At 36.1% G+C, this 13,225-nt stretch overlaps 1 protein-coding gene across 2 annotated transcripts in view; it reads right to left on the bottom strand.

Annotated features, from left to right (window-relative positions):
• igdcc4 (immunoglobulin superfamily, DCC subclass, member 4) overlaps nt 1-13,225 on the bottom strand; it is a 129,294-nt gene that overhangs the window by 1,677 nt on the left and 114,392 nt on the right. For both annotated transcript variants that reach the window (XM_087261269.1, XM_087261270.1), the window contains exons 17-19: nt 11,445-11,547; nt 4,988-5,225; nt 2,225-2,353 (exon numbers count right to left, since the gene is read on the bottom strand). In XM_087261269.1, coding sequence (XP_087117395.1) covers nt 2,225-2,353; nt 4,988-5,225; nt 11,445-11,547 — 470 coding nt within the window. The remainder of the gene's footprint in view (nt 1-2,224; nt 2,354-4,987; nt 5,226-11,444; nt 11,548-13,225) is intronic.

A 13,225-nucleotide genomic window follows, 5' to 3' on the forward strand; every position in this document is an offset into this window, starting at 1 on the left:
AATTATTCTAACTTGCCTAATTAACCTAGTTAAACATTTAAATGTCACTTAGGCCTAATAATTCTGACTTCTACTTCCATATATATATGTATATATATATATATATATATATATATATATATATATATATATATATATATATATATATATATATATATATATTTTTCATATAAAGCATTACTAATGTGATCCTATTACTTAATTTAAAATTGTTAACAGGTCTAGTTAAGAGTCAGACTTTAACTATGGTTTTATATAAATGTTTTTATGAACGTTTTTTTATTTTCATTTCATTTCACTTTCCCTCTTTAGTCTTTTATTAAATAGAGGTCGTCAACTTATCCAGCATGTAATTTACACAGCGGATGCCCATCCAGCTGCAACCCTGTGCTTTTCAATTTAAGTCATCTTTATTTTTCAGCTTAACATAGAAGTTCTAGTAAATTGAAACTGTGTCAGTCCAGTTTTCAGAGTGAAAGTGCAGTTTAGTTCAGTTCAATGTGGTTTAAATTTTCACTACTAAAAGTCCAAACACTGAAGAGCAAATCCCGCAGCTCCACAAGTCCCAAATTACTGGGAAAATTTGGGGGAGATGCAACTGAAAAATGCAACTGACCCAGCTGGGACTCGAACCAGTGACCTTATTGCTGTGAGGCGACGATGCTAACCACTGAGCCACTGTGTCACCCGTTTATAATTTTACTTGACTTACCTAATTTTACTCAATAGCTGTTTTTTCAATATCAAGGTCATTTTATTTTACACTATTCCATTGTTGAAAGAAGTCCCTTCATGCTGTTCAGTAAAAAATGACAAACTTACAATATAATTTTTTACAATGCAAATGATACCCTTAATGGAAATTAAAACCTTTAATCCTAAAAACATATATTAAAATAATTTAGTCTGTTTGAAAATTCAAAAGAGTGGTGGTTATTGAAAATAAATGCACAATATTACATATGGATACACATTTACATTCAGCTTTACTCATTTAATGCCCCCTTGCTTTGTAAAAAAAATCTTACTGACCCCAAATATTTGAACATGTATAACTTTTACATGTATGTACACTGCCAGACCACTTTATTAGGTACACCCTAATAGTACCGGGTTGGACCCCCTTTTGCCTTTAGAACTTTCTTATTCCTTCGCGGCATAGATTCAACAAGGCACTGGAAATATTCCTCAGAAATTTTGGTCCATATTGACATGATAGCATCACGCAGTTGCTGCAGATTTGTCGGCTACACATCCATGGTGCAAATCCTCCGTTTCACCACATCCCAAAGGTGACTGTGGAGGCCATTTGAGTACAGTGAACTCATTGTCTTGTTCAAGAAACCATTCTGAAATGATTCACACTTTATGACATGGTGCATTATCCTGCTGGAAAAATTGCTTAGAAATCCTGCTTAGAAATTTGCGTTACCGAGGATATGGAGAGGTGAACCTAATAAAGTGGCCGGTGAGTGTATATAATAATAATAATAGTAATAATTATAATAGTTACTTGATATAAAAGCTGTACACATCTTTCAATTCTTCCTTTATTTCCGAAAATTTTATTTTTCAGATTTCAGATTCTTACAGTAGAAATGGCACATATTTACAATACTATAATACACTGAATTTAGCTTGACTTTTCACATATTTAACAAACAATTTTTTCTTCCCTAATAAACCACATCAAATCAAAATGTTAAATTAATTGTCTGACATAAACACTGAGTTATGGGCTGAAAATTGAACATTGTAGAAATGGAAGGAGGAAGATCTTAAACTGAAATGTCAATGAGTTTGTGTGGTACAATTCTAAGATGGCACTAGATCACAATTAAAACACAAAAAACTGGTTTTAAAAATGTCAACAGGGAAATAAAACAGTGGTAATAGAGAAGAGGAGATTGATAAAAGTGTAATTTTAATGGTTTGTTTCCTGCTGCTCCTATGTCTGAGGAGCTTTGAGAAGGACGGTAATTGGTAAAAGGTATGCAGATTTCAGCTTTTCATTTCAAGTGTCACATACTAATTAGCTGTGTGTCTTCCCTTCGGTCTGCTTGATGGTAATTACTTTCTCTGTACACTTCCTGTCTTCTTGAGGCAGGATCTATTAGCACCTTCCCCCATCACAGCACATTCATAAACACACAAGCAGATGCTCAAGGATAAAATCTGTTAATGTGAATTCTGTAATGGTCATTTCTACCCTGCTTTAGCTCACCTTATTGTTTTCTGAAGGAGGTCCCTCCAGAGCTCCATTGATAAGAGCAGAAGAATCCTCAGTTATTGTATCTCTGTATCGAGTGATCCTGTTGGCCCAGTTGCGACTAACTGATCCATTCCAGGCTGGCTAAGTTTGGAGCAGAAAGAAGAAACTGAAAGTCTGAAAACTAAGAGAGGAACTCATTCTCCTAGATTAACATCTTTTGTTAGCCTTGGTATTTTCCCTCACTGAAAAACCAGATGAGCTTCACATTTGCAATGACATGAAATGTGCGAAACAAATAGGAAGCACATTAAGAACGTGTGATGTGTGGTTTTGGAAAACTTTCATTCAAAAGCCATGTGATCACATGTGAATAAATGTGGGAACGTGATTAAATGGGTTTAACATGAAAGTCTTTCACATGTGACTTTAACATGGTTATACAGGTGAAGCTGTTTTTAATAGGACATACTGTAAGTAGACAAGCTCAGAACATTTCAGATGCCATTTTATTCTTGTATTTAGCATCTTAAAAAGACAATTCACCCAAAAATGAAAATGTACTCACTCTCAATTAGTTCTAAACATTTCTCTCTTTTTTTGGCTGGAATCTGGAAACCATTAACTATCAATTTCCATAGCAGGAAAAAGATATACTCTCAGCAGAGAATATACGGGAATCAGAGAGTAAAATTCAATACCTTTTAAGACCTTTTCCATACATTAAAACCTTATAACCACTTTAGGTTTCACCGGAAACACAGGTGAGATTTGTACTTAAAGTATATTTACTAAATATTAATATAAGAAACTAATCCAAAACTAAAACAATATTTTAATACTGAATAAAAATCTGTTAAACTTAACTAATTCAGCAGGTTGGCGCCTATAGAGCTGCAGAAATAATGGTGTTGAATTGGTTACTGCAATAAACAAAGCAGCATGCTGTCAAATCTGGTAGGATTTCATTGATTTCATAAACTGCACAGCATCCTGATATTCGCAGATTTAATTCAGGCAAACTTTAGCATACAATCATACATTGCATAATCAAAAATTATATAAAATTCGATATCATGCAAAAGAGCATTTAAGACTTTTTAATACTTTTTCAAGGGCCTTAAATTTCTCTACGTTGATTTATCAACTTTTGTTACTTTTTAAGACCCCTGCTCAGAAATAAAGGTACAAAACTGTTGAAAAAAGTCCACATTTGTTTCTTAAAAGCAGGGAATCTGCAGACATTTTTTGCTTTTTTTTCAGAGAATTTTGGTAAAAATCTGCGGATTTCTGCAGAATTATTTTGGGAGTATCCATCGGAGTATCATAACTAAAAATTTAATATATTAAATAAAAAGTAATAAATTACTGAATAAAAAGGGAATAAATTCAGATTTACACATTTACTCAAGTAAATAAACAGAATTAATAATGGGCTAAAAATCTGCGAAATTCTGCGGAAAATCTGCGGAATTCTACGCGCGCAGATTCCATGTGGGCCTACTTAAAAGAATATATTAATACATAAAAATTACAAATGTGTGCCTCAACAGGGTTGAACCAAATATCAAGTTCTCTGACTTTTCTCTGGCTGTTTGTGTGGAGCAAAGTCCTCCCTCTCCTATCTTTTAAACGTAATTTAGCTCAAAAGCTGTTTTTATAAACATGACATGTAGCTTTTCTGTCATCTACATTTTATCATCCACTCTTTGAAGTGGTCTTTTTAAAGTCAAAGCTCCTAAAATGTATATCACCCTAAAAAAAAAAAACTGGTATGTTGGTGCCAGTAGCCTAGCTCAGATCCCTTGCTGATCTTCCTCCTCTCTCTCTCCTCCTCATTTATTTCTGTCTCCCTCTACACTCTCCTTTAAAACAAAGGTGATTGAAGCTGATACTCCATGACCTAGACAAAATATATTAAAAAGTATTTTATTTAATGTATGGAATAGAACTTTTAAAATTCCATGATATCCCAGAAATTCCATGAGCTGTGAGAACCTGACCTAAAGGTACAAAATTGTACCCTAAAAGGTACCAATGTACACATGTAAGGTAAAAAAAAGTATTTTTTATTTAAAAAGATACAACCTCAGGGAAAGGTTTTATACAATTATTTCTAAAAAGTGTACTATGGAAGTCAGTGGTTACCGGTTTATCAGTTATCAATTAATTTTTCTTCGATTGATTTTTCAGGGGTCGCCACAGCGGAATGAACTTCCAGCCACAACCCAGTACTGGGAAACATCTATACAGTCTCACAATAACACTACAGCAAATTTAGTTAATTCAATTCACTTATAGCACATGTCTTTGGACTGTGGGGGAAACCAGAGCACCCAAAGGAAACCTACGCAAACACGAGAGAACATGCAAACTCCACACAAAAATACCAGCTGGCCCTTCTTGCTGTGAGGCAACCGTTCTAGCCATTGTGCTGCTATGGTTTTCACATTTGGGTGAACTGTCCCTTTAATGCCAGGTGTAAACAGGGCCTGGTTTATGTAAACACATGGCATACTGTGTTCCTCGAGTCAATGACATAGAATTCTGAGCACGTATAACTTTACACAAGGTTATTCAGAGTTTAGAATGACCAAATCTTCATTTAATTTTCAATCATAAATAGCCTTAATGTGTGATAGGAACTTCCAAGATTAACAAGAAAGTAACTCCAGGAACACGTCCTACTTGAGAAAACATTTTTATAGTACACTGTATTGCTGTAGATGATGGTATGGTTTTAATTACAGTATCTCCTCTGTTATCAACAGTGCTTACCTTGGGTTCTGCAAGGCCATCATCAGCTGCTCCTACATTACCCATGAGACTGTGCTCCTCGCTGGGCTCTGTGAGGGGTCTGCTGGGCTCTTGAGCACTGGAGGGCATGAGGGTCTCCAGCTCATGGCAGTCACTGCAGTCAGGCACAGCAGCAGCAGCTGAAGCAGCAGGCACTGGACGATTACCCTTCCTGTACTGAGGACTCAAAGAGCTTGAGTCAAGCCCACCAGTAACATCCCTAACAAAGGCAGAGAGAAACATCATGAAACATGGCTCAATGACTTGCAGTCAAAATGCAGATTTACCTGTATAAAGCTTCGGCAAATCTATGTCCTTTGGGTAATAGCTTAACAAAGACTTCCAAAAATCTACATAGAAAAAAAAGATCTACAAACAGGTCATAAAAATATTGATGCAGCAGTTACATATACATATAATGAGAGCTTTATGAGAAAGACTTCAGGTTTTACCAGCAATGTCTAGAATCTACTCAAATAGCTCAAAAGCTCTTTCTTATTACTTTTCAAAGAGACTTTAACTATTTGGTAGTACCATCGACTTTGGAATACAAAGCACATAAAGCAATAGCTCTACAAAAGTTTCTTAACCCAAGTCTGAAAAAAAACCCCACAAACCTACCACCTTTAATTTTAAAGAAAAACATGCATACTCAGCAAGGATGCACACTGATCAAAAGTGTCATTGAAGGCATAAATCCAAATTTTCTTCAGCAAATCGGAGTATTAGAATCCACTGTAAAAATGCAGAGTTCCACACAATGTTTACACAAACATATGTTTTATGCAGCGTATGCCCTTCCAGCCTCAACCCAGAAATGGGAAACACCCATACACAATCATTCACACTCACACATAGCCAATTTAGTGTATTCAATTCACCTATAGTGCATGTCTTTGGACCGTGGGGGAAACCAGAGCAACCAGAGGAAACCCACGCCAACATTGGGAGAACATGCAAACTCCACACAGAAATGCCAACTGACCCAGCTCGGACTCAAACCAGCAACCTCCTTTGTTGTGAGGCGACAGCGCTAACCTCTGAACCACCATGCCACCACAATAGTATTGATTCTGTTCCTTTTAAATAAGTATAAAAAGTTTGAAAACGCAAGAAACATTTTTTTGAGTGTAATATGACTGCTAAAAATCAGGTTTGCATCACAGAAAGACTACTCCACAGCTAGACTACTCAACAGCTTCTTCCCACAGGCTGTTAGAGCCCTCAACTCCATTTATTTAGTTAATTTACCCTGAAATTGCCCCGTTTAAATGATCAATACACTCCAACAGTGTACATCTCTTTAGGCCCAAACCCAATTCTACCCCTTAACCCTTCCTCTTCTCCCTACCCCTCATTTTGTATGTTCATGTGAAAGGATAGGGGTGTCCCAATTCTCTTTGGCTTGAAGATGTAGGGCTAAGGGGAAGGGCTAGATAGTTTTCATGGATAAGAAAATTTCCCGGAATAAACCAGCCAAAACGGCTGCATGGCTGCACACGGAAAAAATATATCCACAAATTAGTATTTTTTGTCATTATTACTAATGTTTAATTTTTAATAAAAAAAAGATGAATTAAAAACAGCTAAATTTCCCTATTTATAATCCAAAATCATAACTCCTGTATAGCAGTCCCACAACATTCTGTCACTCGATGACACTCGGATACCCTGTCAGAAAAGTCTAGTGGCTGAGAATGAGCTTTTTACAGTGTCTGCTATAATGTTAATGTTGTTTTTGTGTGTTTACATAGATGAATATGGCCATGGTGTAAATGCACAGTACAGTTACGATCTTATTGCCACATTAGATCATTATGATAACATGATATCGTTGCTTTCTGTGATTTCCTGAAGATAAATACCAAAAAAAAAAAGAAAAAACGCAACTGGAATAACTACAGTACAGCAGTCGCTTTGTCAATCTTGTATGAAGTAGGAGATCTCAATGATATATGATGACGTGTGCAGGTGTTGTCCCATTTCTAAGAGGTACATTTTGAAGCTTTTCCACTTAACACTCCGTTTCAAGAGTCAAGGGGAAAGGGAAGGGTACAAAAATAGAATTGGGATGGGGCCTTACCTTTTTGAAAATGTGTTTATCATTTATTTAGATGTAAAACTCCTCGTTTGGTTAAACATATGGTTGGACTATAATACTGTACTGCAGCTTTGAAATACCCCAACAAAAGAGAGCAAACAAATCTCATACTGCTTTGTCAGAAATACCCATATTTTCCCTTTTATGCACATGTGAATATTAAAGAAGTAGTCATTTCATCTAATGTGCTTGGCCGCAATTTGCCAGCTGGAGGTCCGGTACAACAGCACTCAAAACTCCTCAGCTACGAGTCTGATGAGTGCACATTAACCCAGCCTCACACAGCTTGTCAAATCAACCACATTAATGTCAATGTACACTTATGTGAAAGCTTTAAATTCTAAAGGTCACGCGTGTATAATGGCGACATGGCTCTATTCAGACTCTGTTAACCAATAATCACTGCGGCTCAACACAATTCTCAGAAGAAGGTGAAATGAGTTTCTCTCTAAATGCAAAAGCCCAGCAGACTCTATCTGCCTCTGTGGCTGTTCATTAAACCAGCAGAGCTCTAATAGAGCAAGAGCAATCAGCCATGACACTCTGTCATTCAGCTCTCAATACTCCACATCTGCCACATCTGCTTCAGACACACACTGGGAGATTGAGTGCTGTTATTCACCCATGGCTCATTTCAGACAAAAGGAACATCCAAAAGGTCCTTGAAACTTTAAGAATTTGAATGTAATTTAGGGAGGCTTTTTCACAGCAGCTTATTCATCTTGAACACCCTTTGGGGAAACCAGATTTATTATTTCATTTATTTTTTTGCCTAAGCTATCGCTGTTGCAGCCCCTTTTTGAACAATGTTTCCAAGCTTACACAATAAAACTCAGTGGGTCCTATTTCCCTGATAATGAAAATGTTATTTTATTACATATTATTAGTCTTGCTATTATTTTATTAACCATTATGAATTGGCTTTATGATATCAGAGTTTGGCAATTGTGGGTTATTTATTTATTTATTTATTTTTTAGATTTTTGTTTGCTCAGTTTAAAATGTTTGTCTTTATATATTTCAAGCAAGCATGTTTTTGTCTAGTCTTATAAATTTAGTTTAAGTTGTAAACATTTTTGTATTTAATTTGAAGTTTTTCATGTAAATTGCAGTATATATACACAGTATATATACACACTAGCTGACAAAAGTCTTGTCGTCGATCCTATTGTAAGAGCAACAAATAATATCTTGACTTTGAGTTGATTATTTGGAAAAGTGACAAAAGGTAGATTTTTCTGATGAATCATCTGTTGAACTACATCCCAATCATCACCTATACTGCAGAAGAGCTATTGGAACCCACATAGACCCAAGATTCTCACAGAAAACAGTCAAGTTTGGTAAAGGAAAAATCATGGTTTGGGGTTCCATTTTCAATTGGTAATGTAAGAGATCTGCCAACATTAGCAGCCTTAAGTATCAAGACATTTGTGCTGCCCACGACATTACAAAGCACAGGAGAGGGCAAAAACGTCAGCAGGATAACACTCCTTCTCATACTTCAGCCTCCACATCAAAGTTCCTGAAAGTAAACAAGGTCTAGGTGCTTCAGGATTGGCCAGCCCAGTCACCAGACATAAACATTATTGAGCATGTCTGGGTTAAGATGAAGAAGGAGGCATTGAAGAGGAATCCAAAAAATCTTGATTATCTCTGGGAGTCCTGCAAGAAGGCTTTCTTTGCCATTCCAGATGACTTTATTAGTAAGTTATCAGAGTCATTGCAGAGATGTAGGATGCAGTCGCCCAGACTGAAATGTGAAAAGACTTTTGTCTAAGTAAAGTCAGACATTACAGTCCTAATTAAATAATTAAAAATCAAGGCATGATCATATTTTATTTTGATAAAATAAGCGTAATCTAGAGGACTTTGCCTTTCATTTAAGTCACTTCTGATACCAAATGATCAACTAGAAGTCAAGTTATTATTTGTTGTTCCTAAAACTTGAATAGGCAACAAAACTTTTGTCAGGTAGTGTACAAAAGTTATATACAGAATAAGATATCTTATATATATATAAGATATGTGTATATATGTATATATATATATATATATATATATATATATATATATACACACACACACACACACACACACACACACACACACACACACACACACACACACACACACACACACACACACACACACACATTTTTTTAAACCTATACTTAAGCAGAGCTAAGTTTTCTTGTGTTTCAACTTTTTCGCCCAAGTGTATCACTGGAATATTTTGTTTAAACAAAATCAATAAGTAATTAGTAGTCCAGTCTGTGTTATTTTGACTACCACATCTACTCTGCAACATTTCAGCCCATAAAGGCAAAAGCAAAGTAAACACCAAACTCCTACTTAGTATAACTATATGTAGAAGTTTATACAATAGAGTATTGGTTTAGCAGTAGTTTGATAAGTCTGCAGAGGAAAGTGATGTTTCCTTTGGGGATTTCCCATGTTTGCTCAAAGCCTTTCAGATGAGTTAAACAGAAGCTATAACACCTCTGTATAAACAGAGATAGGAGCCAGCTCCAAATTGGCAGGTTAGCTACAAATAGGTGGAATTTGAGCTCCAAATTGGCTGCATTGCTGGGGCTTTTGATTGGTTTATTTCAAGACATGTACATGTAACAGAGACCAATCTATTCAGTTTATTTAATGCCTACACCAACCTAAACCCTAAATTTAACCCTTACACTAACCTATTATCGTTTATTAAGTTTTACACCCAACCCAAATTAATTTATAAATCAAACTAATTTAAATTCTAATTTAACTGCTAAACAAACATGTATCGGGTGTCACAATCGCCTCACAACAAGAAGGCCACTCGGCTTGGATTAGTTGCCATTTCTGTATGGAGTTTGCATGTTCCCCCTTTGTTCACGTGGCTTTCCTCCGTGTGCTCTGGTTCTCCCGTCAGTCCAAAGAAATGCAGTATAAGTGAATTGGGTAAAACTGCATAAAACATATGCTGGATAAGTTGGCGGTTCATTCCGCTTTGGCGTCACCAGATTACTTAAGGGACTTAGGCGAAAAATGAATGAATAAATGAATGAATGACAAACACGCACCAGATTCCAATATAAGTGTCGTTCAGGAGGGTGCTCTCAGCAGGGATTTCTCCAAAACCATCAATTCACATTTTCAAATAGACATTGCGCTTATAAATAATCTGCATATTTAAACATCTAAACAACAACAGTACATTTTGTACAATCTGTAAACTCTGAAAAATACATTATATGCTTTAAAAGCCCCAAACTATAGTGAGTTTAGACATCCACTTGGCACTCGGATGATACACACAGGAAAAGAGGCTGGATCAGGGATGATAGTGCCAAAATTTTGCACAGCTCCTAGCCAATCAGATTTGAGCACCAGAAAGAAGTGTTTTATAAATACATTTTCCTGTCATTGTTGTACATGGATTAACTAAACATGTTTTTTGTTTGTTTGTTTTATTTAAATGTAGGCATTTCAAGCTGTCTGTGAATACATACAGAGACTAGGATGGCAAAAGGTATTTCCTGTTTTTTAAAAAAAGTATATTTCAAGAGTTCACACTTAGCTGATGATTGATTATAAAGTGAGCTTGTCATGCTGTCCTGGGAGAGAGCCCTGAGCTCATTAGGTCCTTAAGCCCGGGGCTCCCTCTCGTTTGAAGGGGAGAGGGGAGTTTGAGCTCAGGTAGGTCTCGAGAAGGTAGGTCAGATACTGTAGGTCCTGTGTTCAATCATAATCACGTGCTCCTCTCGAAATTAGTATAAAAATAAACTTAATTTTTATTGTTTATTTTATTATTATCATTTCAAGCCCTTTACTATTTTATGTCTTACCTTCATTCGTTCAATTGAAAAAATATAAATATTTTAGAGTCTTGTAAGGTTTTATAAGGTCTAATAAGGATTTTTGGTCTCTGTTATCAGAAAAAAAACAACAACATTTGAGCATACTCAACTCCACCAAACATGTCATCTACAGTGGATGCTTCCTTTAATCTACAGTAAATCTGTCAGTCATCATTGACATCTGGGGAATCACTTGTTGACATCTTCAGTCTCATTTGCAGGTGATGCAGTTGTTCAATTTGACTATTTTGCTTGAGTTCATTTCTACATCCTGAACATCTCATTACAATGCATTTTTTCAGGCCTTCCTGTCTGCTTCTGTCTAAATCAACAAGTTAGTTTCACAGAAATTATTCATTGTTTTACCAGGGAGTGCTTGCATGTGTAAGTGATGATGGAATATTCAATTTTGAGTGAATTATTTATACTGACTGTAGCTTTCAAAACTGAGGCTATAGTGAATTTGAGAGTTTGGACAGGAGCATACCGTGTTTTTCCATTGCGGAAGCTGATACACATGCAGAGCAGGATGCAGAGCAGACCGAGACACACTCCAACTATGATACCAGTCACAGCATGAATATCCAGCTCTACAGGAGAAACAGAGAGAGAGAGAGGGAGAACATGATAAAAAAAAAACAGGTGAATGGAAATAAAAGAATCTGTAATATATTACAGAAATCAATCATTAGGTAAGGATAATTAAAGCTCACAGTAAACCAAACGTAAGTATAATAATGGGATATTAATTATAACAGAAAGCATGATATTAATTATAACTCATTATATGACTAGTGTACGCAAGTCTGTGTGAATTTCTACAGCCAACTCTCCACAGATGATGTGTGTGTGTGTGTGTGTTTGAGGCTGGACTGAAACACTTCACACTCCCTGTGGGAGAGCTATTAATTGAGTGTCAGTGATGGGCAGAGGCAGATGGCAGTCTTTCCACACACAACACACACACACACAAATACACAAACCATGTGCGCACACACACACATAAAACAAGGTTTTTGCAGGCTACACCAAGTCAAATTTAAGACTTTTGAAGACAATTTATTCTCATTAAGAATAAATGTTGGTCTCTTTTGGACTTAATACAGCTAACTACATCTGGACTGGTAAAAGAAATGAATTACAAGACCACAAAATTAAAAAGAGAGAAAGAGAGAGAGAGATAGAGAGAAAGAGAAAGAGAGAGAAAGAGAGAGAGAGAGGGGGGGGATATTCTAAAGTACTGTGGGAGTATTTCAGTGAGTATTAGAGACGCACATAAACATAGGGAAATTAAGTCCTGTTTAAATCAAGAACACAATACTTCATTCACCCCATGGAAACACACACACACACACACACACACACACACACACACACACACACACACACACACACACACACACGTGATGCAGAAACAGAAAACATTAACTACCATATTAAATTGGGGTTTACAATCCCTAGGCAATTGAAAATAATACAGACACACAAAGTACAAAACCGTGATAATTTTAGGTTCAAGGATTTAGGTTCAAGCTTACATTTTCTGAAAGCAAATGTTCACATATCAGCCAAGTTTTCATTGCAATTCTGTTAGTGAAAGAATATTGCAAGGTCATGGGTTTAACTCAGATTCGATGTACACCTTGAATGCAATGCAAGTCTCCTTGAATAAAAGCGTCTAGCAAAAGCACATGTAAGCAACCGTAAGATGGCTGTAATATTTTGACATTTATTCAACTAGTAATTATGGAAGATTAGCTCTTTTTGCCATGCTTTTTAAGTATTGTGTATCTCTAGTGTAAATAGAAACATTTGCTCTATTTCCATTAAAACAAATTAACAGTAAAAAGACACTAGCGCTCACAAGTCTTGGGTAAGACTTTGCATGATTCATTTAACTAATACCAAAACGAAAAAGAAATGCCTTTATGTGAAATAGAAATATATTTATACAACAGTTCTGTCTAGTTCTCGAATCTGATTGACTGATAGCTGTGCAATTTCTCAACACTCTTACAGCCTCTTCAGCCTTCTGTATTACTCCACCCACATAGAGTGACACCAGAGGAATAATCTCACTACAATTTGACAAATATCGCTGCTGTTGGACAAAATAATGTACCTCTGACGTTTTTTAGGCAAGAATGTAGCTGTTTAGATTGCAACTATGCAGTTTATTTATAAGGGTAGTGCCTATTTTAAATTTGTATAACTTCTGAGATTCAGTGCATCGGCAGCCATCAGCCTGTCATTGAGCAAAGCAAAGAC

The sequence above is a fragment of the Danio rerio genome, chromosome 7, assembly GCF_052040795.2.
Source record: "Danio rerio strain M-AB ecotype USA chromosome 7, GRCz13ab, whole genome shotgun sequence".
Classification (NCBI taxonomy): domain Eukaryota; kingdom Metazoa; phylum Chordata; class Actinopteri; order Cypriniformes; family Danionidae; genus Danio; species Danio rerio.